Here is a 26,892-nt window from a genome sequence, read left to right on the forward strand (position 1 = left end):
GTGTAAAAATATCCATCGCTTGTGTGGTGAGCAAGGTGTCGGGTACCTCGTCTAAGGAGGGATGGGTGTGCAAGGGTTTGTTGCTCGTCAGTTGCCTTGTTTGACTTGCGCAGATGCCGCCGGTCATGTAAACGGGAGGTAACTGGGCGGACGGCTTTCGCACCTGCAGATACTCTGACGGTACCTCGAGCGCGGCTTAGGTAACGATTAGCTCGTGGGGCTGATGTGCTCGGGAGAGGCACCTGAGAAATGGGAGAAATAGGTCGGGTGACGGTATTGCGATTGCGCGTTGCTGTTTCGTTGCCCGAGGCATCTGGCTGTTCCCTGGTATCAGAGTCCGGCCACAGTCTCTTTACCAATGTAACTGTTGACATGACAGTGAGCTGCCCGGGGAAGCAGGGCATGCAGATAGCTTACTTGTGGTACAGCAGCGTGAAAAGAAAGTACCATGCTGACGCACAGGTTCAACGCCCTTCCATCAGCTTCCTCGTCGGCTTGGCCAGTGCTTCCCGTGCTGTACTGCATCGAACGAAGGGTAAGGTAGTGCGAGCTTGCCGCCCCAGCTCCATTGCCGCAAACGGGGAAACGGGGCAACGTACAAAGTAGACGACGGCCAGGGCCAGGGTGCCTCTCGTCGCCGCGGTGTCTCTACAATCGTGTTTTAGGGGTCGCCCAGCGCCCACCTTCCTGACGAAACACTTGGTTGGTACCTGAGTGGCCGAGCTCTTTACGTACCCCGACCTCACCTCGTCTGCCCGCCCTCCCTTACGTCGAGATCCCTACCTTGACCACATTGACGTTTCTCTCTGCTACCTACCTTTTTTCTGACGACGGCAAACACCCAATCACCAGAAGACGCACCACAAGTCCGCGCCCAATCGAAAACTTTTCGCAAGCTCTCTACTTTCCAGCCTTCTTCTTCTTCGTTCAAAGACGTCTGCTTTTTCCATAAGACGTCACCACCGTGCTGCCTGGATTCCCGCCGCTGCCCCTCCAAAACACCCCTCATCAACCCTCCACCGCAACTCCGGTGTGAACCTGAAGTACCTAGAACTTCGCATTCGCAACCGTGAAACTCGACTGGCTCGTGACGACAGCTAGCCTTACGTTGCCCGCCAACTCTACCAGAAGCCTCGGGCTGCTTGCCTCCTGCTGCTCACCGCCGCTACCTACTCTTCCAACTTACCTTTCACTTCCACCCGGGCACCAAAAACTACACACCTGACATCGCGGGAAACAAACAAAGCCCATCATGTAAGCTCGCTACATGTGCGAAACATTCTTGACTCTCGACTGACAGCTTCGGTGACAGGCGCATCACACTAAGCATAACGAATCCCGAGGTCGAAGACCAAGACCTTCTCACCCTCGAGATCTTTCCCGACATGCCCGTCTCCACCCTCCGCGAAGCCATCCAAGCCGAGACACAGATTCTGCCCACCTCTCAGCACCTCTACCACAACGGCCGTCTGATTCAGGATGACAACAGCACGATGGAGCAGCTGCAGATTGCCGACGGTGAAATGTTGGCGTTGCACGTGAGAGATATGCGAGGAAGCACCGGTGTGCCCGACCAAGGCAGGAGAGGACAAGGACAGCAGCAGCGTCGACGACCCGGCGGCCAAGACCCCGAGCTCATCCGCCTCCAGATCCTTGGCGACCCCAACCTGCGTGCGGAAGCTACCCGTCAGCAGCCTCAGCTCGCCGCCGCCCTCGAAGACCCCGCACGCTTCGCACAGCTGTTCAACGATAGTTACGACCGGGAGCAACGCGAACGCGAGGAGAGGCAGAGGGAGATTGCACGCCTGAACGAGGACCCGTTCGACATTGAGGCGCAGGCCAAGATCGAGGAGATGATTCGCCAAGAGAGGGTAATGGAGAACCTGCAAAACGCCATGGAGCACAATCCTGAAGGTAAGTTAAGGATTCAGTCAATACAAGGGGCTTGCATCAGCTAACGTTGTTCAGTCTTTGGGAGGGTCCACATGCTGTATGTGGATGTCGAGGTCAACGGCCACAGGGTGAAGGCATTGGTCGACTCCGGAGCCCAGGCCACCATCATGTCGCCGGCGTGCGCGGAAGCGTGTGGTATCATGCGTCTTGTGGACAAGCGCTTCGCAGGAGTGGCTCGTGGAGTCGGCACGGCCAACATCATCGGCCGCGTGCACTCTGCCCAGATCAAGGTCGGAACGCTGTTCCTGCCCTGCAGCTTCACCGTCATGGAGGGCAAGCAGGTGGAGCTTCTGCTCGGCCTCGACATGCTCAAGCGCTACCAGGCCAGCATCGACCTCGCAAAGGACAAGCTCATCATTCAAGGCGAGGAGGTGCCCTTCCTAGGCGAGGCGGAGATCCCGAAGGAGAGTGAGGAGGCACTCGAGGAAGAACCAAGACTACCCGGTCCTGCTGGCACAACCATTGGCCAACGGTCTGGCGTTGTAAGCGGCCCGGCCGGTGGTGGCGCCTCCGCTCCTCAACCTCCTGCTCAACAGGGTGGCCCAGCGCCGGCGCAGTCTGCCGCCCCTACCTTCCCCGAGGAGCACATTTCTCAGCTCATGGCCCTGGGCTTTCCGAGAGAGGCAGCCGTCAACGCATTGCAGGCCACAGGTGGCAATGTCGAATTTGCCGCGGGCCTCCTGTTTGGAGCATAGACTGGCCAGGCGTATACGGGAAACGGTCGGGCTGAGCAGGACCTGCATGAGAAGCGCGTGGCGAACAAATAGGACAACGGACATCACGGGGTTGGGTACAATACAATAACTAGAGGCGTCATGTGTTTTTCTCGCCCAGTGCGACACGGGCAGCTTGTCCTGGCCCAGGTGTTTGTAAACCAACCAAGTCAACATGTTGTATTTCAGAGGATAGTCCCTGAGCGGTAAATGCCCACGGAAATTGCAACACCTGTGCCGTTTCACTGCCGATGCTCTCGTGAGAAGTCTTTTGCATGTTTCCCTATGTACAATTACGTGATGAACCCTTTCTCCCCTGTGTGATATCCCATATTTCAGTCTTCCGAAGATGCACAACTTTTGTGTAACCGTACAAAACTCCAGCCACGACGATATTCTCACCTAATCTTGTAAACACAAGGCTTCAAGATGGAAGTCTCATCAGCATTGTCCTCCTCCGTATTCCACACGAATCGCTTCTGTTTCTTCTCCTTCTCCACGAAACCTGCGGCCTTGGCGGCGGCAAGACCCTTGCCCTTGGTAGGCACGGCGCCCTTGATGAAGTGCATCTTGACGAACATCTTGTTGGACAGGTCCACGGCGCCCTTGTTGCCCTCGCCCTCGCCACGCAGCACGAAGCCGCGCTTTCGCAGGGCCTCGATGAAGGCCGAGACATCCGTCTCGCCGCGGCGGTCTTCATGGCCGTCAACCTCGACGGCGAGGGCCGTGCGGTCCGCCTCCGTCTCCGCCTCGGCTTTGGCGGCCTTGCCCTTCTTCTCCGCGGCGGCTTGCTTCCTGCGGTTGCCGACGCTGTGGGAGACGACGGCATTCTTGGACTTGACGGGCCCGAAGCGGGACTTGATCTCCGCGATCCACAGCTCGCCCTTCCAGTGGAGGATGCGGTACGCCTCTTCGATGAAGTCGATCCAGTTCGTCCCCATGAGGGCGAGACAGAAGATGGCGATGTCGACCGAGCCGTCTTCCAGAGGGAGGTTAGCAATGTCGGCCTTGGTGACGAACTTGGCGGGGGAGTGCAGGTCGTAGCTCTTGATCTGGAGACGGAGCTTCTGAGACTCCGAGGCCAGCGTCGAGGCGAGGCGGGCGTCGCCACAGCCCAGGTCGGCAATGATGCAGGTGCCGTCCGTACGGGGGAGCGGCTGAGGCCCGTTCGGGTTCTTGGGGGGCATGCCGCGCGGCGGGAACCGCTGCTTCGCCCGCAGCTTGATGTCGCGGATGTAGCCGTCGACGGGGTTCTCGGGCCACACCTCGACCTGTCGGCGGAAGCCCTCGTGGTACTCAGAGAACATGTCGGGGGAGTCTTCAAAGAGCTGGTAGGCCTCGGCGGAGGGGCGGGTGTACAGCGTCTCGTTGAGATGGCGGAAGCGGGCGGAGATGAGCTTCTGTCTCATGGCGGCCTGGAGGGGGGTGAGTTTTGCGGGCGCCGGAGGCACGGGAGGGACAGACGCAGCGATGGCTGCTGCGGCATCCTTTGTCTTTTTCTTCTTCTCGTCTTTGCTGGGTGTCTCTGTCGACTGCTCGTCGACATCGTCTTGCTTCTCAACCTTGGACTTCTTGTCCTTCTTCTGCTTCTTCTCCTTCTTGTCGGGCCTAGGCGTGCTGCCCTCCTCTGCCGCCTCCTCTTCAGGTTTTGAGTCCTTCTCCTTCTTCTGCTTCTTGCTGGGCTTGGCCGCATCCGGCGCATCCTCGCCGGCCGTGGACGCTCTGCGCTCCTTCTTCTTAGGAGTCTCCTCGCCGCCCTCGCTCTTCCTGCTGCGCTTGCCCTCCGTCTTCTTTCCCTCAATCACATTTTGGTAGAGGTCGGCAAAGTTGGACTCCGTGACCTTTTCGTCCTTGTTGTTCCTCTTGCGCTTGCGCGTCTTGTTCCTCGCGGGGCCGTCCTTCTGGCCGCCAGGCGTTTCCGATTTGAGGGCGTCGGCCGCGACGGACCACCCTGGAACTGCGAACATGTTTAGGTTCACTTTGAGGTGTCAATGGCTGGTGCTGGAATGAGATTCGCAGACGCGGGATGAAAATGGACGTTGTTGTGAATGAAGCGTCGCTCAAAGCTCAGTCTCACGCAGCGGCTCATTCAGTCTTGGTCGACGAAGTTTTTTTTTTTTTCTCCTTCCCATCATTATCGCACCCCTGGACGCTGATCGGCGCCAGGATGGGAGGAGCAAGGTGGGTGGACCGTGCACACCGCCGAGCTTTTGGCACGCAGTTGCATCGTCTAACTGTAAGCCAACTTCCCCATCACCACTTTTCCGTCTTTGGGCCGACTTCTGTACGGATTTGCCTTTCAAAACTTAGCACTAAACCCACCCATTTGGTTTCCTCATGAGAGGCGTTTCTTGTGGAACGATTCGCGAGCCTGTCAGCGCCGCTATGAAGATGTGCATCTACCCAACGTTGGCGCCACTTCCATGAAAACGGCTTTGCGCCAGTGAGATGCAAATCATCTGTTTAGCACCAACGGCGGCAAGACCTGCGACATCCTTCAATACCCCAGATCGTCTTGGCATCATGAATGCTGCCACCCGTCACCCTGGTGGGAATGCCCCTTTGCACCTACTGACATGCTTGAGTTGGACAAGGCCAAGTGCATTCTCTGGACCCTGAGATGGCCTCCAGTCGACTTCCGCCCGTCCGCCCGCTCCCTTCCGCCAGAAACTGGAGGAACGCTCTACTGGGAAGCCAGACCGGCTCACCACAACCACCCTGCCAGGTCTTCCGAGATCTGCACGGTGGCTCATCGGATTGGTCCTGATCTTTCGGCCCTGCATCGGGTCCTGGGATCACGGCGTTTCACCTTACTTTTCCAGCTTGCAACGACGCCAGTAATAGCAAAGGAATTGTTGTCCCAGCAAAAAGACAAATAGCTCACCCAATGGGGAAGCCATGATTACCTCTGCAATCTCCATAATTCTCCCGCATGCGACGGACCAGACGGAAACATCCAGACGCGTGCGGGAGCGACCCCGAGAAGCCACTCAGAACGGGGAGCCGCAACCTGGGCCCCACGAGTCCGAGCCTCGTTACCTACGGCTGCCTTGAGCCGAACAAACGTCCGACACAGGCAACTTTGCCATGGCGTCTGTTAAGCCAGCTCGAAGGGGAAGGTCTCCTGTCAAACAGGTTGCTGGCTGCCCTAAGCTCATGACAGCAGGCCGGGGACGGATGGCTTGTCCTCCGTCCTTTGGGTCGCCGCCAGTCTATTAAAGTTAGGGCCGTTGGTAGCTCTCCAGGCAGCTAGTCTCCAGCCTGTGATGATGGTTCCCCTGGTTTAACCACCGAAACATTGCTCCCTCGGATGCCGCCAGGCATGCGGCCCCGTTGTAACCGCCTGCGCATTCTCACCGGAGACCAGAAGATTCTGCAAAGTTTGGACGGCGACAGCGACCCACCGGTGGGTTGTTCGGCGGACAGTCGGTTCAATTCTCAAAAGACTCCGACTTGTGGTCCGAAAAACGGGCACGGCGCATTAACCGGCCTCATGGAGTACCGCTATGTTTGGCGTTGATAGCGTGGGCACAGAGACAGGGACCTGGGGAATGGCAACAAACCAACACGGGCGGCAGCATTCGGGGATGAACGGCCTTCCAGAGCCGTTGGTCTCGGGAGCCAAGACAAGACATCAAAGAGACGAGACAGTTCAGAGAACCTTGAGGCTGGAAACGCTCACCAAAGAGACAGAAATAGGGCAACCGGCACCGTGGCACAAGGCGCAGTACAGTCTCTGTGCCGCAATGTGCCAGATGCCTTTGTTTGGCAGCCCGGCTTGCTTCATTGCCACGATTCGCATCTGGCTATTTCAGGATCGTCCTCGACGGCCAGTCTTCAACGTCACGGCACTCATTGCTCTCTCGAAAAAGGAGAGAGCTCCCTGCCCCGACTCAACTACTGGCATGCGGGAAGGCTACCTGCATACTTAGCCTGTGGCGGCAGCCAGTATCGACCTCTGCTCAGATCAGATACAGTAAACATCCGGGAAAAGCTGCCAAGGTGACCCTGCGCGTCGAGGAGGACGAGAAGGCACAAGGCGATCGATGATGGGCGGGAACCGATTGTGACCAGTTGCAGTTGTTCAAGAAGGAAAGAGGGCGGGCGGAGGTGGTCCACGGGGATCGGCGTGCCTCCTCCTGTTCGACAACGAGCACGTTTGTGTTGCACCGTATGCCAGCCGACTGTGTACTGCGGCCAGTCGCCGGTGACACCGTCCATGAGGTCGGAAACGCAACGATTGGCCGAAGCTGATGTTCGGATGCTTGGTGGCTAGAATGGGGGGGATGGCGAGATCCCAGCGGCACATCGCCGTTAATCTCAATCAGTCCATCGGCCTGCCAGACTTGGAATGCATTCACCTAAGTTGGGACGTCGTGGCAAGAGAGACGGGTTGAAAGGCTTGTCTCGTCAATTCTCATACTGTCCCAACGGCGGCAGGAAGGGCTGTCAAGCCATTGAGAGCCTCCACTACCTAGCAGACGGCCTTCGCGAGGCCCCGTCGGCGTCGGGTTGTTCTTTCTTAGCATGCCGCTTGCTCGGCACATGGCAAGTTGCCTAAAACTAGTGGCAGAAATGCATCCCACCTTGGAACGCCACCGGCGCATATCTCACTTTTGGGCTTGATGGCCACCAACGGACGATCTGGATACCCCATCGATGACGAACACCCCCGGCCCTGCTGAAGATTTTGAACATCACGAGGGTTTCAATACATCTTCAATAGTAGCGACGAGCGACGAGCGACGGGCAACGGGCAACGGGCAGTCACGGATGCCGCGTCCCCGTAGGACTTCGCCGTCGACCTAGTCGACGCTTTTCGCCGGATGTCGTCTTGGTCATTGCTGACCCCATAGGGCAGACGAGGGGCAACAGGCTGGACCCTGACGGACGGGGAGAGTCCAGACCTCCAAAGACCTCGGATGAAATAGCGTTCGGCTTCTCTCTCTGGGCCCCATGTTGCCTGCGACGTTGGCGGTGCCCAGGGCGCGACGACTGCGAGATGGTTCATGCCACCACGAAAGCTCAAGATACCCATGGCCAGATTGTCGGGTATGCGAGGACAAAGTCTGTTGAGCGTTGCCGTTGGGATTTGCAGCTTGGCGGGTTGCCTAACCCAACCTCCAATCTCCGCCGCGCTTCAATCAAATTTGCAGTAGTTGCCCTACCGGGACGGTACCGGATTGGATTGCTTCACCGCAACAACGATGATGCAGGCCGCACGATGCACAGCACAGCGTAGTGTACGCGCAGAAAAGTTTCTTTCCTCGTCAGACCATGCGTACATGAGTAGCTCGGCTTAGCTCTGCTAGACCCGTGGGATCACAACACCACAGAAAGCAGCTTTTTGCTTTCGAGAAGGAGAAGAGACGATGATTCAGTCAGCTCGTCCTATTGCCGTGCGCCATTCCACTGAGCCCTGTCACTCGGGACATGACAGACCCCTGAAAGAAGGGGCCCCGGTCCGCCCCTCAGTTCAGTGGCAGCCGAGGCCCTAAACGGCCTAATCCTCGCAGCCCAGCGGCGCCATCGCGCGAAAACATGGCAGGCTCACGACGGAGCTAGAACCCTGGACGAGCCTTACCAACCACTGTATGTACTGCATAGTACCTACCCACCTACCTACTTACGGCGGCATGTATGCATTATTACTGCCCGCGGGAGGGGAAGAGCAGACACAGCAGACGCAGCAGACACATTGAGATGGATTTCGGGGCGACTGGGGGAGACGTCTTTGACACGGAACCTACCTGGGAATCATTGACTGGGCCATCTTAGCGCCCTGCTTTATCACGCAGCAGCACGTATCACACCCACTCGTGTTGCTTCCGCAAGCCACCCCAATACGCCGTATGTGTGTTTTCTCCCTCCCGTCGTCTTGCCGCACCTCCTACATACATGCCCATACTGGACCAAGAATAGCCAGGGTCGGGCAGCCAACTGCGTGCGGTGGACGATCCAATTCAAGACCTTGAGCCAAAAGGTGAGTAGGCAGTGATTAGAGAGTCCCATGTTTTCACTCTGCCGTTAGTGTTTGTTGTCTTGCTCGTACTTGTCACGTCCCTGGCCCCCCTCGAGCCCGAGTCTCTCAGAGACAACTCCAATTGTCCTGCAATGCTGTCTCTCACCCTCGTCCCCATCACCGGCAGCATCGTCCATGGCTTTGTCTGCCTTGCCGGTCATGCACGATTAATGACCCCTACCTGAATCATCTGCATCCCCGTCCTCCCATTCGTCTGGGCCGGCTCTCGTGTCTGGTTTGGTTCGTCCCGATCTCCCAAGTTTCCAACCTCCATCTTCCTGTCACCACCCCCCGGTCCCTCCGGCCCGGCCTCTTCTTAGTCTTCTCGCCGCTTGGCACCTCCCTCGCTCTACCTTGTCTCCGTTGTTTGTGCATCTGCCTCTCCACGCCGCCTTTCTTCACCTTGCTTGATACCCTGTTACAGTACATTTGCCTGCCTTGGAGCTACCTTAATCTACCTACCCTTCTTCCCCTCCCCCCGTCTTCTCTATTCCAGAGTGGGAAAGGTCACCAGTCCCTCGTGTCGTGAGAGACACATCTCCAACAGCTGCAGACATCCTTACACCCCCGTCCTACCCCACGAGTCCATGCGTCCTGTCCAACCCGTTCATGACAACCTATTCGGCGTAGACAAAGTCACACTGGCTTGTTTCACTTCCTTCCACCGTCTATGGCTGCTTAATAAAAAGCATCTCACTCCAGGGCGCCCGACTTGCTTCCTCTATCTTTCCACCCTCGAACCCCGTCCCGTTGCCCGCGCACAAAGGCGGAAGTTAACCCACCTTGTCTCGCTGCGCTGCTGCCACTCTTGGACGCTTGTGGCCCGTTGAAGACGCCGCCTCTTGACTAAACGCCTGCCCAGAAATCACAGCTTTTGCCCACCCTCCCTCACCGTAACCGACGCGCCGAACATCGAACGGCACTGCTCTGAGAGTAGTAGTAGTACTCTCTGTGCCTTGGGCGAGCCACACGATCTCTTGTGTGTGCAAGTTTGCGGGAACTAGACGAGACCATCTGTTGTCGACAGGACCCAGTGGATGGAGATTTGAGTCGGGTCACGGAGCTTCACTCACAACAAGACAGCATCTACTAGGATGGACACGGCCGATGGGGCGCCCGACGGCGGCGACAAGTCCCCGACCAAGGCCTCGGGTAACAACGATGAGAATGACAACGATGACCAGAACCGCAAAAGAGCGAACATCAGAAAGAGGACCAAGACCGGTTGCCTGAGTACGTGCCCGCCTTCTTCAGCCAGATTCAACACCAAGGGATGTCTCGTCTCTAGACCGAATTGCTAACATGACCAAAAGCATGTCGAAAACGACGCATCAAGTGCGACGAGGGAAGGCCCATCTGCAACAACTGCATCAAGTCCAAAAGACACTGCGAGGGTTACAACCAGCGAGTCATCTTCAAAGACCCAATCGGCGCATTCAACCTGAACGGAGTCTACGGCCCCGTGGTCTACCCTCCCGAGGCGTCAAATCCCGCTTTCCATCAGCTGTCCAACCCGCCGCCGAAGTCATCCAATGCGCCTCCCCTGGCACCAATAGCTCCCAAGCCGCCACAGAACATGGACTATGGCGGCCAGCCGATGCATCACCAGTATGGCCAGGGCTTCCCAGGCCCATCTTCGGGTCATCACCCATCTTCCTCTCCATTCGACTTCAACCAGTATGCCTTTGGGCCGCCGCAGATACCCCCGCAAATGCCCCCGACGCCCTCATTGACATCGCCCATCAGCCCAGACCAATTCCAGGGACCGTTCGGCGGAGCCCAGAGCACCTTTGTCAGTCCAAATACCGACAACGGCTCGTTTGCGTACGTACCCCGGGAAGCATGGCAAGGACAGCCTTCAAATCAGGTACGGGTGGAAGAGATTCGACACTACCCCAACGACCCTCTGCGGCGAGAAGACGTGGTGGAGGACCCCGATGTCCAGTTCTTCTTCAACGACGACGACGACGCATCCATGGGCGATTCGGACGACGGCTTCGAGGACTTAATGGGTGAGGAGAGCGCCTACGGACAACTGGTCCAGGCCCGTTCGGACGGTCCCTGGGACGGCTTCGGCACCGAGGTCAGAAAGTTCTCCGCCTTTGCGGAGGAGACGATTCTCACGTCGTACATCCCGACCCCGAACAACTCACCGCTCAACGACGAGCGGACGGCAGCCCTGTTCTGGCACTTTATCAATGTCACGGGCCCCAGCATGTCCCTGTACGAGAGGCATCCGTTTGACCACACGAAACTGATGAACAACTTTTCTGTGCCAAAGGCCGGCCATAACTTGTGGACCTGTAAGTGATTCCATGCCTCTAACGGGCTGGACACGATTAACCATCCGCAGACACGTTCCCCATCCTGTCGTTCAACCACCCGGCACTCCTCCAAGCAATGCTTGCCCTGGGCGCTTTACAGATAGCCAAACTGCAGCAGATCCCGCCGACGGCGGCCATGAAACACTATCACCTCTCCATTCGCAGGATCGCAAAGAACGTGCGAACAGTGAAGAGGAGGACGTCACCAGCCACGCTCGCAGCCACCCTGCTGTTGGGGTACTTTGAAGTGTGGAATTCGGACCATTCCAAGTGGTGCAATCACCTGTTTGGAGCCAGGCTGCTGATCAAGGAGATACCTTTTCGGGAGATGACGAGGAACATACTGCCGCTGAAGCGAGCCAGACGGGCGCTGTTCCAAGAAAGCCAGAACCAGCCGTTCGACCCCTTTTACATGGGCCACGACAACACGCACATGATGAACCATGATCTAGACGATTTGGACCTTGGCCTACTGAGTCGATTAACGAACCAACACGTGTCGTACGAGGACGATGCAGCAGCCTCGATCGGCAATTACTACACTGACCGCGATATCGAACATTACGAGCATTTGAGGGATCTGTATTGGTGGTACTGCAAGATGGACGTCTATCAAAGCATGCTCGGTGGTGGGAAGCCATTGTAAGTGTTTCTCTCGCGGATGCATATGACGCCAAACGCTGACGGATTTTCAGTATGGACTACCAGCACTGGACGCAATGTCCGCCCCGAGCCCCGATGGGTCGACTGGAGGCCATGTAAGTCACCCTCTAGGTGCAGATAGCATTGAACATGTGCTGACTCTGGTAGTTACGGAACGTATGACCACTTGATGCTCCTTCTTGGTCGCCTGTGCAGTTTCGCTTCCAAGGACCTCGCTCGAAAGAAGAAGTCGTTCAAGGGGTTCGGGCCTCCGGGTGGCCCCCCGGGCGGTCGTCCAGGGGTTCCCACCGGCGGCCCTCCCGGTGCGCCGCCAGGACGGGGAGGGCCGCCCAATGCGTCCGGGCCACCGGGAGGAGGAGGCCAGGAATGGGGCCCACCGGGGATGGCAACCGGTATGCCCGGAGGCGGGCCGCCCCCTGGCATGATGGGAGGGATGCCCGGTGGGCCGCCCGGGGGTCCGCCGCCGGGCATGAGAGGCCACCCAGGAGGGCCGGGCGGTCAGATGGGAGCGCCTCCTGGGGCCGGGTCACCGCCCATGTTCCCGGGCATGCTGCCGAATCTCCAAAAGGTGAGACTGCCCATGGGCTTCAGCCCTCCGAGAGACGACTCGCCGCCTCCGCCGGAGATGCCAGAAGACCTCGACTCCGACGTTGCCATGGAGGCGGCGATGCGTGAGTGGGAAGGCCTTAGGGAGGCGTTTGAGATCCTCCGATCCCAGTTCGGGCCCGAGTTCCAGGCCCTGGGCGCCGAGTACGCAGACCACAGGGACTCGCCCTTTGGGCCGACGCTGCAGTACCGCACCTTTTCCGTGGCCGGCATCTGGATGAACTACTACATGGGCCTGATCCATCTGTACCGCGCACACCCGCGGATGCCGCCGGCCGCCATGATTGCCGCGGGCATCCAGGCGCAGCATACCGAGAAGTTTGCCATCGAGATTGGGCGGATCGCGGCGGGGCTGACGGACGACGTCTCCAACGCCACCGAGATCAGCACCTTGGTCGGGGCGGCGCTCATCGAGAGTGCCTTCTGTCTCTTTGTCGGCGCTATCCAGGTAATACATTCACGTGGCCTCACCGCCCTTTTACCCGCCCGGAGATCATCCTCGCTAACACGGTGTACAGTACAGAGACGACGCCCAGCGTCACTGGATCGTCAGGCGGATGCACGACGTAGCACGTCTCACAGGCTGGCAATCTGCGCGACAAATCGCCGAGGGCTGCGAGTCTGGCTGGAAGAAGGCCGCGGCTATGGGACGGGGTCCGCCGTACACAAGAGACCCCACGCTCCAGACCGTCGTGCCCCCCTCGGTGTGGTTGAACCCGAGGAGGATTGGCGCCCGGCTGGAGCTGCTGGACGGAGACGACAAGGTGCTCGTCGTCGCCAAGACGGAGCGGGCGCATTACGCCCTGGGGCTACTCAGCGTCGAGCAGGAGCTGGAGAGGCTCGACATCAAGGAGGGATGAGAGAAAGCCCTTCTGGGCGATGGATGGGTCGTGTACGATGTGTAGATCAGGGCTTCCAACCTTTTCGAGTAGGTTTAGTTTTAGATCAATACGACGGGTCCATTCAACGTCACCTCCTGAGATCCTCATCACGTTTGAGTACGCTATTGATACACGGTGGGAAATCGTCTAGACGTCAGGTTCCTGATTCGTGACCGGTGTGCCTGGGTAAGTATCTTTTGGGGTTCTCTCCCTTCCAGAAAACGTCTTTTTCACCCGCCCAGCCTCATGATTCTCTATTACGCTCACCCTAGCCCATGCTCTCGTCTAGTTGGCAGGGAGTCGCTCCACGACCGCGGCCATCTCCTCATCCGTGTATATTCTGAAGCCCTTCTCCTTCGTTACGCTCGCCAACTGCACGTTTTTCGAATCCAACTTCTCCTCCATAACCTGCTTCAGCGTCTTGAGCACCAGTGTCTCGGCGTCGGTAATCGTCAGAGACTGGAGAGCATGTTAGACATGGTTCAAACACATCGCCACGGAGGGGGTCTCACCTTGTGGTACTCGTTCTGCAGCTCAGCCTGAGCGCCCTCGGAGCCGGAACCGATGGCCTTGGCGTCGTAACGGTAAAAGGTGCCGCTGGGCTCGGCGTGGAAGAGCTGGGGGCCGTCCTCGTCGTAGCCGGCGATCAGGAGGGCGACACCAAAGGGGCGGGACATGATGGTCTCCTCGCCCTCGGCACCCTCACCGAAGCGGAGGGCCAGGTCGCAAATGGCCTGGGTGCACGACTCGACGCGGAGGGGCTCGTTGTAGTTGAAGGCGTGGGACTGGGACTCGACGCGGGCGTGCTCGACCATGGAACGGGCATCGGCCTGCAGACCGCTCATAGCGCATCCGATGTGGCGGTCGATCTCGACAATCTTCTCGACGGAGGAGGTCTCCAGGAGGGTCGAGGTTACGCGCTTCTCGACACCGAGGACGACACCCTCGGAGGTGGCAACGCCGATGGCCGTGGAGCCGAGCTTGATGGCCTCGAGGGAGTATTCGACTTGGAAGAGGCGACCTTCGGGGGAGAAGGTGTTGATACCTCGATCTGTTGTTGACGGGTTGTCAGAGGAGCTCTTCTCGAAGACAGGGAAGGAGGGCAGTAGGCTTACCGTATTCAGATCTTGCCATAAACATCTTGGCGGTGTTCTGTGTGTCAAATTGCTGAAGAGAGAAGGTGGTGAATCTCTTCCAGAGGAATTGATCGATGTGTTCAATTCCTGAGCGTTGCGGGCGTGGGTGATGCGGTTGCGGGATGCTGAGGTGGTGATGGTGGTGGTGGATGGAGGGGAGCTCGTGGTGCAGGCGAGGTAACCAAACGGTGACGGTGGAAGGCTGAAGCACAGTCAGGTCGTTAGGCAAGCACCAGCCTACGCAGCCGCAAGCTTGGGGGGGCTCCAGCAGCGGAAGCAGTAGCACCACCACCACCATCAGCAGGACTACGTACCTGGCCCGGACCTTAGCGCAGCTTGCTCCTGGCCCCTGTTCGTCTGCCCAAAGCTTCTGATTGGCTGGGGCGACAAGATCCCCTCCAACAGCTGCCCGCTGTCCCGTCCCCGGAATATTTCAGGGGCCAGGCGAGCCCCGGGGCCGGGGTCAACAACACGCGAGGATTTTCCGAGCAGACGCGCCTGGGCTAATAGGCACTTTACTGTGTAACCCAGCCCAACCTGCCCGCCGCTTAGACCTGGAGAGTGCGACTCTGCAAATAGAGGGGTACGACTTGACGAACAAAGAGGGACTGGCAAGGAATAAAGGTGCACACCCTCCAAGACACGGCCGCAGACGAGACGCACGCCCAATCGAGAGGACCATCACATCAAGAAAACAACGCCCCAAAGACGCACTATACCCCCACCAATGCAGTCGGCGACATGTCGTCTGGCACGCGCCGCGCGAACGGCACAGCCTCTGCAGCTGCGGACCACGAACGACTTTCGAGGGCGTCACGCATGAACACTGCGGCGAACGGGGGAGGCAGCGGCAGCGGCAGCGCCCACGCGAGCTTCAGGAGCGATGCGCGGCAGCAGCAGAGGGAACGGGAGCGCGAGAGGGAACGTGAACGGGATCGCGAGTCGGGAAGCAATGCGCACAAGAGGTCTGCGTCGGGAAACCCTCGCACCACGAGCAGGACGCAGGACGACCGCCACGTAGAGGAGAGGAGAACAGAGAGGACGTATGTGACCCAGCTGGAGACGCTTGTGCAGCGGACGCGGAGCCCTGAGAGGGGGGACCGCAGAGGCGACAAGGGCAAGCCGAAGGAGGACAAGTCGCGATCAGCCGAGACGAAGCCTAAGGAGGCCAAGGTCGAAACCCCGTCCGGTGAGATTGCAGTTTGCCGTCGTGATCGAGGGAATGCTTACTGACTTGCGCGTGCAGCACCGTGGAACCCAGAGGCGACGCTTCTCCCCCATACATCTGCCCCCTTGGCGTGTCGAATATCCATACCGCCATTGGCGTCCCAAGCGCCCCAGCCCCAGCAACCGAAGCCACTTAGCGAGCTGTCACTCGAGGCACAGGAGGCGGTCATGATTGAGGATCTGCTGTTCGTGTTCATGGGCTACGAGGGCCAGTATATCCGCTTCGCCAAGACGTACAACCCGCACGAGGAGAGGGATCGTCTTTCAGGGCCAACATTTAGAATATTGCCTGGCCTGGACCCGAGCCTGCAGGATCTGACGGCGTCAATGCTGAAGATGGCGACGTACTACTCTGCTCTCGAGATGTTCGTCGACGTGCAGAGCAGAGAGGAGTTTGGCGCCGTCAACCACGCGTTATGTGCCTCCGTGAGGAAGTTTCTTCACGACTATCTTGTCATGATTGCGCAACTTGAGACGCAATTTCTGACAAACGAGACCTTTACGCTCCACGTACTAAACATTCACACCCTGCCTACCAACCAGATGATGTCACACCTGTACTCTTTGGCACACGAACTGCTGAAGCGAAACGCACTCCTAGACGACGATGACGAGGAGGAAGAGAGCGACAGCGCGGACGACTTTGAGAACATTCTAGAGTCCCTTCGTGAGGGCGGCGATCTGGTGCCGGGATCGGGGAAGAAGATCTCCAAAGGCGGCGTCGTGCTCGGCTTGCTCACCAAGAGGCTGGAGTCCCTGTCAGGAGACCCGGCGGCGCGCGCACTACTGACAACGCTGCTCCGAGACTCCAGCAAACCGTACATGGTCATGCTGAACGAGTGGCTTCATCACGGCGGCATCAACGACCCGCACGCCGAGTTTCTCATCAAGGAGCAGAAAAGCATCCGCAGAGAGCGCCTAGAACAGGATTACACGGACGAATACTGGGAGAGACGGTACACCATCAGAGAGCACGATATCCCGCCTCAACTGGAAGGTGTCAAGGACAAGGTCCTGTTGGCAGGGAAGTACCTCAACGTGGTCAGAGAGTGCGGTGGTGTGGACGTCAGCAAGGTCGTCTCGGACGTGCCCAACTCATTTGACGACAGCCGTTTCCTGGAAAACGTCAACAACGCATACGCCCACGCCAACGAGTCCCTCATGCAGCTGTTGCTCACCACACACTCCCTGCCCGCGCGGCTGCGGTCGCTCAAGCACTACTTCTTCTTGGACCCGTCCGACTACTTTTCCTATTTCCTCGAGCTCGGCGCCTCGGAACTGCGGAAGCCCGTCAAGTCCGTTAACACCGGCAAGCTGCAGTCTCTGCTCGACCTGGTCCTGCGCCAGCCTGGCAGCATCGTGTCTCTGGACCCGTTTAAGGAAGACGTCAAGGTGGAGATGAACGAAATCACCCTCACAAAGTCCCTTCAGAGGGTCGTCAACATCACCGGTATCGAGCAGGGCGAGTCGCTGCAACCTCTGGCGAACCAGCCGGTCGAGAACGACAAGAACGCGATTGGCTTCACGTCGCTGCAGCTTGACTACACAGTGCCCTTCCCCGTCTCTTTGGTCATCAGCCGCAAGACCGTGTGGCGTTACCAGGCGCTGTTCCGCTACCTGCTCTCGCTCAGATACCTCGAGTCCCAACTGTCGACAACATGGCACTCGCAGACGACAGGCATGACGTGGTCTCACAAGAGCTCCTCGCGCAGCCTCGAGATTTGGAAGCGCCGGGTATGGACGCTTCGCGCGCGCATGTTGGTGTTTGTGCAGCAGCTCTTGTACTTTTGCACGGCCGAGGTCATTGAGCCCAACTGGGCCAAGTTCATGTCCAGGCTCAAGGTCAAGGAGGACGGCCAGGACGGTACTAGCACCACCGAGGGACCGACGAGGACGGTGGACGAGCTGATGCAGGACCATGTGGATTTCTTGGACACGTGCTTGAAGGAGTGCATGCTCACCAACAGCAAGCTACTGAGGGTAAGTCACAGGGCGCTTCGCTCATCTCTGCGTGCCACACGACTAATAACCTGCAGATCCACTCAAAGCTGATGCAAACCTGCACAATCTTTGCGACATACTCCAACTGGCTCTCGCGTGAGCTGGAAAAGGCCGATCCAGACTTGTCCGGCGCCACCAAGCCGCCCAACATGACGCAGAAGCAGTGGCGTGCCTTTCAAGAGGTCCGCACGCAGAAGCCTTCGGGCTCGCACAGCGAGTCGACATCGTCGGCGGGTGCCGGCGAGCAGCACGAGGCCCGCGTGGGCAACCTGTTCGAGATCATGAAGAAGTGGGAGGGCAACTTTAGCAGGCACCTGCAGATCCTCCTGGACGCGCTGAATCACTACGCCGCCACGGAGACGGTTGTGCTGCTCAGTCTATGCGCGCGGCTTAGCACGGCCAACCAGGGGACCGAGTATGCGGGGTTGAGGAACGAGGAGGACAGCATGGCATGATTGTGCGTTCACGTTACATACCCTTCCATTCGAGGAAATCACACGAGACGGCGTTCTGGGGTTGGAGCAGACGGGGTCATCGTTCCAGGACGGCATCAAAAGCAGTCGAAAGGGGGAGGAGGGAAAGAAAGCGGCAGGGGCGGGTTTTGTCCACATGCCCTACCTAGACAGATACCATTGATTTGCTGATGCGCGCAGCGTCATGTTCATGCTTCATCTCTTGTCGTTGAGTTTGCATTCAATGCATCATGTGAGGAGTTGTCATGACAGGATTTCATTTCTCTTAATGCTTGGGAGAGGGAGAGCCTCGGGTATGCTGAAATTATACACGTGGTGGTAGTACATGTTGCCGTCCGGCATCTATTTCTCCAGAGCCTCCTTAATTATCTCGGAGATGCGCTTCTTGTCAATCTCGACGTCCTTGCCCTGTACCGCGGCGTTGACCAGCTTCATGACCTCGCCCAAAGAGACCTTTCCAGCAGCAGTGGCCTGCTCAATGGCCTTCTCGACATGCACGCGGACGTCGGCCTCGGTGACGGTGAGGACGCCCGAGTTGGCAATGTACTCGGCCATGACCTTGGCCTGAAGATCCTCCTTGTCGGCCAGATCGTCGCGGCCGGCGGCACGGAACTGGGCGGCGGCGTCCTGGCCGGCGCGCTGGGTCTTGCGCAGGAGAGCGACGAGCTGGGCGTCGGTGACGATGGGAGACGACGTCTTGGCAGCGTTGTTGGTGGCGGACAGGACGGAGCGCAGGACAGAGAGGCGAGCGGCATCCTTGGCGCGCATGGCCGTCTTCAGATCGGCCTTGAGATTGGCCAGGAGCGGAGGCGCGGCCGGGGCGGCGTCCGAGTAGAAGCGGATCGTCCGGGGCAAGGCGCGGCCGGGCACTACCGTCGGCCGGAGAGTCTGGAGGAGACGTGTTGATTGTCTGGCGGCCATTGTGATGTGCGTTGGTCGGAAGATGGAGTAAGTGAATCAGAAGATTGTCCAATTGGTCGTTTCTAGTGTCGTCGACCTCGTCAATTGCTCGAGTGTTGAGTATAACTAATTCGTTGTCTGAAGCTGTCGATGGACCGACAAAAAAAAAAATCGAGAGCTGTGAGATGCATAAATTTGGGCAAGCTTTCCCATTGGCCGGAGCTCATGGCCTGTTCCAGATGTGCAAAGAGTTCGGCGGCGTTGGTGGCGCATTGCGGCTTCGGCGCCAGCCAGGTGAATGGACGGTGGAGCTCCCCCAAGGGCACGTCTGTCTGCCGAGGTCTTCCAACTGAGTTGGTGCTCGGTGCCCAGTCCCTACACTATTGCCTATCAAGTGTCTGTCAGGGTCGTCCGTTCGTTGGTTCGTCGAATTTGGGGAACTGGATCCACTGATTAACACTCCCATTGACTGACATCTGTGACTTTGACAGTTTCCTCCTGCCCGTTCGTTGGCCGGAGCATGGACATGTTGAGACATGCAGAGAACATGCATAAGGTTCGGATGACACAAAGTGTTCAACGACGCGTCCTTGAGAACCCGACCGGAATGCTGCGATCCAGATGCGACGTTTGTGCAATTTCCAGAGCTTCCCAGCGTCGCCTGATGTGCAGGCTGTCAGGGAATCCGCTGCACCAGCAAGGGTCGGGGCACTCGCAAACGCCTCCGGATATCACATCCACCGGGGGCATCAGGCCCAAGGTTCCGGGGTGGCATACGGTCGTAATATAGATTCGGTTGGGATGGGGCCAATCTGCCTGGTGTGTAGCCTCAGCAGCATCGGTGTTCGGGGCGACGGGCAAAGAAACTCTCAGAGTTGCAAGCTCGTCGCCATTGTGGCTGATTGGTCCCTTACCTAGTCGATTCTATTATCAGTCCCGAAGCACCAGAGCCGCCGCCAACGCCGTCTGTTCGTCGTCGTCGACTCGGATGGGTACGACACCAAGCGGACCTTCTTCAAAACGTCTGTGCCATGGTCCTGCCAGGATGGCCAGGATGGAGCTCCCGAAGCTGGGGAACCTGAGCCGCTCGAGCTCACCGGCGTGGGAACCGGCAGGATATTGGCGTGGAATTGGCGAGGACGACGGCGGCGGCGCGGGTGCGGCAGCAAGACATGGCATGCCCTGGTTATTGCTCTTCAGATGAAAGTGGATTCCAGTGAATTGCTGCGTACCCTCAGATGGAACACGACTCGACTGCTCGGCCGCGGGGGCCAGACAACGACATGGCACACGGATGACGTGCCTGCCTCTCAGTCAGATGATGGCCGAAGAATGTGTGTGTGCGTGCGTGTGTGTGCGTGTGTACGTGTATGCTGTACATAGTATTCGTGGACGTGTCTGAGTATTCGCTCAATGTGACGTGAAGTGCTCCAGGCCTCCCTCACCGAGAGACGACCCGACTGTCTGGTAGCGAGTTAAATCTGCGCGTTCGTTATCCATTATCCATCCTCCCCTGAACTAGGCAAGAACCAACCGCAGGACGGCTCCTCGTCTGGGCGGAAGCAGACACGCCGCCGTTCTGCCTCCTTCCAATCTAAACCCAACTGAGGTGAGGTGGACAAAACGAGCCCAAGTCCGTCCAGTCGGGTACCCAGACCGGGGAACCGCCTTCGCTTTTCTCCTGTCCTCCCTCCACCGCTTCCCTTAGCTTCCGTTGCTCTCCACTTCAGGTCTCGCACCGCACCGCACCGGTCTCCCGTATTTCGACTTCATGCCTTCTCTCCCTTCTTTGCGTCGTGTGCCGTAAAACTCGCCCTTGCCTGCAGAGGCATCAGTCGAAACCTGTCTTACACAACGGCCAACACACCAGACGATACCAAAATAACCTTACCTGGGTACGCCTTCTCTTTAGCCAGCCGGAGGCGGAAATTCCCTCGATAGTCCCAACGTCGCCTTTCTCATGTTTCCAACAGTCACAAAGGTCGAGAGCGAGAGCGCAATTCAGATCCAGGCCGTCATCGGCTTCGCACCTGCCACGTCGCCGACAACACATCAGCTCCACCTTGACTAACACCGGGGATGTATGGAGTCTGGGCAAGAGCCGAAGCCTTCGCCATCAAGTTTTCTTCTGGTTCTTTCACGAGTGAGCCAGCTTTTGTTCACGTTGGAGCCATCAGGTGCGAATAAGTCGAAAGAAACTCAAGAGACTTGCGAGCTAGGCACGGGGTATTCGCTGCCGTGACATCGTCATCATCAGAAGCCCAGAAAAGGATGCCCACCGAAACTACCGAAATCAATCCCTCTCAAGGCTCCCCCGGATCTGTAATAAACCGATTCGCCAAAAAATGATTCGCCTCAACGACGCTTGCGCCCTATACAAACATACCTGCAACGCGCCTGTCAGCCCTGGAAGTCTTGCAGCAAGAGAGTCTCCAGGCCATACTTACATTGGAAAATACGCCTGTTACGAGCAGCGGGTCATTGTCCTTCATGTTAGTCACAGCTCCAATCCTGGACAGTCTGCAAATCATGGAAAACTAACCCTGAACTCCGGATTGTCAGCCTCGCTTCTGGCCTGTGCGACCAGAACTTGGAACTCTTGGGACGTCATGCTATATAGCAAATCGGTCAGCTGCTTTGCCCGAACGCTTGACTGTGGCGGCTGCTCGGTACTCACCCCCGGAACTCCGTCATTGGATAGTGTCCTAATGACGATAGAAATCTCCTCACGTTCTCTCTGTTCGCCAAGCCGATCTGATGTTGCCGTGGATCTTGCGTCTCTGGTCAGCACCGACAATCTACAACCCGGTGTTCGGCGATTCCGTACCGTTGGACCATCCGCAGGTCGGGAGCGGGATCATTTGCGTCTCCACCGAGTCGAAGCCTGCACTTTGCATCCAGCTCTGCATCTGCAAGGGAGCTCGAGGGTCTTTGTACGGTTGCATGCTGTCCAGATATCGTCTCGACCACCTTCGAAGTGCGTGATCTGGCCATGTCAAAAGTCAGCAGCTGCGCCCAAAAGGGGAAGGGGAGAGACGCACTCTGTGTCAGTGTACCATTGTCCGATTGCGCGTTGAAGTATATTTCCACCGTTTGGACCCAGCCGCCTGGCCGAAGCACGCGATGAATGTCACGCAGATAATCCCTCCATCGATTCGAATGAATCCCCCCGGCCATCATCTGGCTGTGGACCAGGTCGAAGTGGTTGGATGGGAAGGTGAACCTGGCTAGATGGTTAGCGATGATCCGACTGGAGAAACAACCGGCGAGTGTCTGGGTTGCCTACCTTCCATTCAGATCATCGACTTGAAGGTTCAGATTTGGCGGCGTTTGCGCTTCGTCGGGCCAAATGTGCGGGCAAATGTCGATGCCCACCACCTATTGCGCTGGTCAACCGTCGTTTTCGGAGCAAAGAATCAGACCCCAGAATCGCACGATTTCGATCTCAATGGCGAACGAGCTCTGGGATGCAGATGGCGGTGAAGACTCCAAAGGCGGGAGCAGACGGTTTGGCACCAACGCGGAAAAGGAGTCTCCGCTTAGGGGCATGATGGTAAAGCCCAACGAAGACGCTGAAGCTCTCCGTCCACCCGCCCCGAGCCATCTTGCGCATCGCCAGACGTCTACCAGAGTCAAGTGAATGTGTGGCAAACGTCTTTGCACGCGCGTGCATTACGTACCTCGCAGCTCGGGTGTTGCTGTGCAACTTCGATTGCCCAGTCGCCGGTACCGAACCCGCATTCGAGTATTCGGCGGGGTCTCGTTATGGGCGGAAAGATGAGCGAGTTTTCAAAAACTATCGAGAAGAGATAGTGCATCATTTGCAAACGCTCGATTTCGTCCTACAGGTCGGGAGAAGAGACTAAGCAACGCGATCAGGGATTTCAGGGGCTCCATGGGCCATCTTTACCTCGTCTATCGGCGCGAAGTAGGCACCGTTGTCGACAGCATATCTTTGGAACTCTCTTCCCAAGTACGTGATAGTCTCGAGAAAAGTGTTGTCCAACGGGACCGTTTGCGGATCGCTGGGAAGAGTTTAGCGGGCGCTTTCGCCAAAGGCGAAGAGGTGCAACCGTACTTGGCCATGATGGCAGACGGAAGATGGGGTCGACGGCCCTATGTCTTCGCTCTGTGAAGCTGCAGAAGGGTCTCCGTCTCGACGTGGGAATCTTCAAAACGATCTCTCGGGATGAAGTCGAGATCGTGACCAGAGCGTGTTGTGGTCCAACCAAATATTGGTTTAAGTTCAGAGACGGGACGGAAGACAAGGACCAGACTTCAAGCACATCCTACTCGAGAACCCTGAAGGATCTTTGACAACCATATCGGAAGCACAGGGGCCTTCACGAAGGCGGCAGCCGTGTCTAATAGACATAAAATGGACTGCCCGCTGCGCTGGAGGTGGAGACATGGGCCGGTCAGACTTCAGATTGGACTGGCATTTGTTCTACACCCCACGATGTTGCTGTCGATCCTGGGTTAGCACACACACTACCTACAACCAAAGAAGGCCTGTTTCGGCGGTCTTTGGTTCGTGGTGCAGACGAGGCACACTTCAGGTGACATGGATATGTCTTCTGGTGTTATTGCTGGCCCCGGACCCCCCCTGTACGTACGAAAATTCGATAATGGAGCCGGCAGACAACCAAGACGTGCTAATCCTAGGCCCTCGAGTGGCATAGGGCGGGTGTGGCAGCGGGTCCAACCATCCTGGACACCGCTTTTACCAGCTGCCAGATCCATGGATTCCGTTAACCGCGGCGGCTTTCACAAGCTGTTCCGGCTTCCAGGTAGACGGTTGCTTTTTGGACGACCTGGTCATCGTCTAGCGGGACACGCCATGACATACCAACTTCTCACAGGGCGGCGGCAGGGCTGCAAAAAGGCTACTCATGCTACCTACTAATTACCCGAGGCCTTGCCCATCACCGGGCTGCTGTGGCCCAACTCGCTGTTTACGTTGGAAGTTATATACAAGCGTCGGGGTCGGACGAATAAACCGATCCCCCTCATCCTGTATGCTGTATGTACGGTCGACGCATCCACACCCAGGACAACGCCCAGTGGTGGACGCCGTTCCTGAGACCAACCGCAGACCCGGAGGACAGGGCCCAGCACACACACACACCCTCTCGCTACAACCCTCCAGCGCCCAGGGAATGGGAAGCTCTTCAGCAAACACGACGTGCCATCCCTTGTTTCCTGGCTATTCCCCTTCCGCCCCCCTCCTCCCTCGACCACGGGTGGGAACGTTGCTCAAAGGAGGGGTTGCATGGCCGATCTGCACCCATTGCACGCGGAGCTATAATCGAGTCCGAGGACTCTCATGTCCCAAGGATCCGGTCGTTGGCTTATGTCTAGACGGCGAAGGAGGGAAGCAAGGTGGGAAGCCAACTTGGACCAGAGGGGCATCGAACAACACCCGATAGGACCGCGAGTCACACGAAAGGGGTGATCGTCCGCGCCGCGACGGCCTCTCGTGCCAGACGGTTGGTCCTCGTCGCAACAGCTTCCCGAGAACGTGGACTTGGGATCTTGCCCGTCAGCTTCGCGGTAGCTCGTCGGCCGTTCCTGTCGTGGCCGCGAGACGCGGTGAGGGGAAAGGTCCCGGAGCCATACGGGCAGGACGGACAACTACAGACTTGCAGAAACGGTTCCCCATTGCCTCGTACGACAAGCAGGCTGAGTGCCCTCTGAGTCGGTCGCTTGTCTTGTTTGGCATAAAGCAGGCTGGGACCATATGCGGCCGACAAACCTCAAGGGCGGAGTCAATGGTCTGATCCTCTCACACTCGCGCAGACAATCATCTGCACTCAAGCTAGCGCAGTGAGACCCATACCAGGGCTGTATCTCATAGCACAGTAGACGGGAGGGGGAGAGACGAACAACGCAGCGCAACGAAGCCATCGATCGTCACTGTACTGAGTACAGACATGCCTGTCGTCGTTGCAACTGGAGACCTGCACCACACCATCCCGAGGCTCTCTTTTGGGAGGGCTTCGGTCGGATGGCGGCACAATATGCACAAGACAGGCAAAGCTCTGCAAAATATAGGTAGGGGCATGTATGTGTCTTTGGCCTGTGGGTTGCGTCGACGGTCGCTGCATTTTGACACGTTGGCGTATTCGGGTGCGTGCGTGCTGATGGCTTTAATTACCTCACACTCCCTTTGCTTTCTACGCGGTGGACGTCCTTCTGCTGACCCTATCCCATCCTGGCAAGAGTTGCTTATAAGGCCGGGGGGGTATGGCTTTGGAGATGCCTAGGTGCAGCAAGTTCGCGCCAACAACGCTTCTAGTGCGGAGTTGGTTTGATGAAGGTTGGAAGAAGAAATTGGGCGACCCAGTTCAGTCGCGAACCCTCGGCGGGCCGCTCTGCAGGCTCAAAAACTAAGAGAGAGGAAGTGCTGTAGCCACCAACCCGGAAGTACCTATCGACCAGGTTGTCGCTGGCTCGGGTGGTGGAGCTTCGGGAGAGAGCGCGCGATGACGCGAGCCACAAAACTCTCCTGGTTCCAGCTATTTGGGAACAGAACAGCGACTGTCGACAACCCTTCCTTGTCGAAGAGACCGCGCCCTGGTGCTTGGGAACACCATGCCTGTCCACGCCAGCCACGTACGCCCTGCACCCTGGCCTCCCCTTGCACCAACGGACTCGAAATCTGCTGTACGGATACATGTACGGGTAAAAAGACGAGAGACACCATGAGAAGACGGCCGTTCGCCGTTGAGTTTGGCTGCGCGCCACCCCGACCTGTAATCTTTTGACGTCAGAACAAGAGGCACGGAGCTGTTGGCCGTACCTCGCACCACACACACGCACGTCCATGCCGGTCACGGTCTCACAATGCTGCACGCCAACCCTTCCTCGGGGACGACGGTATCGTCGCCAACGGGAGGGTACGGGTTGGCCGGATGCTCCCCTGAGAGTGACCAATGAGCCAGCTGGGGTTGCTCACGGTAATCCCTAACACGAGCCGCAAAAGGAATTACTCACGAGTGGTGATTGATGCATGATTGGACGCCTTCAAAAACGGTGATTGTCATTGTTGACGCAGGTGTATCATCAGGTATGAATCGACCGGCCAGCCAGCCAGCCACGGAGAAGGATCCGGAACAGGGGCCGCAATCAATCTACCTCAGCATTCACACGACACAGAGTCACTTTCCCTGCCAGGTGCCGTACGGTTTCTGTCCTTCCAACGACGACGGCTCAGGATAATCCTTCGTGCCAGGAAGCGAGGCAAGATGCTAGCTCGTCAGAGATGCTGCACGTCAGAGGGGAGCATTCGACCCAGTTCCTTACAGCGTGCTACTGTGTGTAATGCGCTTCCTACGCCTCCTTTCCCTCTTGCCGGACCTTAAACGAGCCTCTGAGCTGTGCGACTTGTGGCCGTTTGTCATGTCGGCGTCTGCACGGTGCGGACCATGCGCCTGGCTATTACAGACAGTCTGTTTACCCGATATGAGAGAAATTGGGTCAGCTCCTCTCTCTTCCAACGGCTTTTCTTATCCCATGCAGAGAGGGGAAGGAGATGAGTTGGCGGTCGATGAGCAGTCACATTCAGCTCCGCCAACAGGGAACCCTAGTCGGAACGAACCCTGCTGGTTCCTCCCTCTTCATTTTCCTCCTAAACAGAACCGTCCCCTCGGGTTCCCCTACGACGGGAGGCTGGGGCACCATCTCTCTCCCTATCTCCCTTTGTCGATGCCATCCGTCCCCTGAAATGGCCCCCCCCCCTATCGCGACGGACGACAGTCGACCATGACGGTGCAGATAGCAACGTACAGCGGTATCATGCAAAACCCATCACAATTCCAAAGATACCCGGCCAGCGCCCCTTATTGTTGGAGGAGCTGCTGCGGAGTTGCCTGCCGCAGCATGCCCACCAATTGCCCTAACCCATTTCCCAGGACCGGGTTTTGGCGTTTCACAAGGCACGGAGAATACTTCTAGAAGGCCATGCACTTGCGAGATGGAGAGGGCGGCGCCG

The 26,892-nt window shown here is 57.8% G+C and overlaps 7 protein-coding genes across 7 annotated transcripts; 3 read left to right on the top strand and 4 right to left on the bottom strand.

Moving 5' to 3' along the window:
* Positions 1–448: 448 nt before the first annotated feature.
* DDI1 (DNA damage-inducible protein 1) lies at positions 449–2,648 on the top strand (the record flags this gene model as incomplete). Its single annotated transcript, XM_066151197.1, has 4 exons — positions 449–535; positions 1,247–1,254; positions 1,313–1,914; positions 1,969–2,648. The coding sequence occupies 4 exons, from the start codon at positions 449–451 to the stop codon at positions 2,646–2,648; spliced, it is 1,377 nt and encodes a 458-aa protein (XP_066009520.1).
* A 416-nt stretch (positions 2,649–3,064) lies between these two features.
* On the bottom strand, positions 3,065–4,633 carry RPR8 (25S rRNA (adenine-N(1))-methyltransferase; the record flags this gene model as incomplete). Its single annotated transcript, XM_032022577.1, has 1 exon — positions 3,065–4,633. The coding sequence occupies one exon, from the start codon at positions 4,631–4,633 to the stop codon at positions 3,065–3,067; it is 1,569 nt and encodes a 522-aa protein (XP_031880593.1).
* A 5,149-nt stretch (positions 4,634–9,782) lies between these two features.
* CGGC5_v003843 (putative transcriptional regulatory protein) lies at positions 9,783–13,141 on the top strand (the record flags this gene model as incomplete). The annotated part of the gene is made up of 6 exons (XM_032022575.1): positions 9,783–9,921; positions 10,002–10,991; positions 11,042–11,654; positions 11,708–11,770; positions 11,823–12,729; positions 12,800–13,141. The coding sequence occupies 6 exons, from the start codon at positions 9,783–9,785 to the stop codon at positions 13,139–13,141; spliced, it is 3,054 nt and encodes a 1,017-aa protein (XP_031880499.1).
* Positions 13,142–13,447: 306 nt separating this feature from the next.
* On the bottom strand, positions 13,448–14,302 carry PUP2 (Proteasome subunit alpha type-5; the record flags this gene model as incomplete). The annotated part of the gene is made up of 3 exons (XM_032022574.1): positions 13,448–13,621; positions 13,675–14,213; positions 14,278–14,302. 3 exons carry the CDS (start codon positions 14,300–14,302, stop codon positions 13,448–13,450), a joined length of 738 nt encoding a protein of 245 aa, XP_031880498.1.
* A 737-nt stretch (positions 14,303–15,039) lies between these two features.
* On the top strand, positions 15,040–17,981 carry alp4 (Spindle pole body component alp4; the record flags this gene model as incomplete). Its single annotated transcript, XM_032022573.1, has 3 exons — positions 15,040–15,487; positions 15,545–17,505; positions 17,562–17,981. 3 exons carry the CDS (start codon positions 15,040–15,042, stop codon positions 17,979–17,981), a joined length of 2,829 nt encoding a protein of 942 aa, XP_031880576.1.
* Positions 17,982–18,341: 360 nt separating this feature from the next.
* On the bottom strand, positions 18,342–18,920 carry CGGC5_v003846 (Altered inheritance of mitochondria protein 41; the record flags this gene model as incomplete). The annotated part of the gene is made up of 1 exon (XM_032022572.1): positions 18,342–18,920. One exon carries the CDS (start codon positions 18,918–18,920, stop codon positions 18,342–18,344), a length of 579 nt encoding a protein of 192 aa, XP_031880575.1.
* A 1,683-nt stretch (positions 18,921–20,603) lies between these two features.
* laeA-5 (Secondary metabolism regulator laeA) lies at positions 20,604–22,985 on the bottom strand (the record flags this gene model as incomplete). Its single annotated transcript, XM_032022570.2, has 12 exons — positions 20,604–20,719; positions 20,791–20,832; positions 21,278–21,285; positions 21,347–21,360; positions 21,442–21,511; positions 21,577–21,670; positions 21,727–21,885; positions 21,941–22,122; positions 22,186–22,277; positions 22,580–22,741; positions 22,810–22,924; positions 22,978–22,985. 12 exons carry the CDS (start codon positions 22,983–22,985, stop codon positions 20,604–20,606), a joined length of 1,062 nt encoding a protein of 353 aa, XP_031880564.2.
* Between the last annotated feature and the right edge of the window lie 3,907 nt (positions 22,986–26,892).

This window comes from Colletotrichum fructicola (genome assembly GCF_000319635.2).
Source record: "Colletotrichum fructicola Nara gc5 chromosome Unknown KSG_Nara_v1_contig02, whole genome shotgun sequence".
Lineage (NCBI taxonomy): Eukaryota > Fungi > Ascomycota > Sordariomycetes > Glomerellales > Glomerellaceae > Colletotrichum > Colletotrichum fructicola.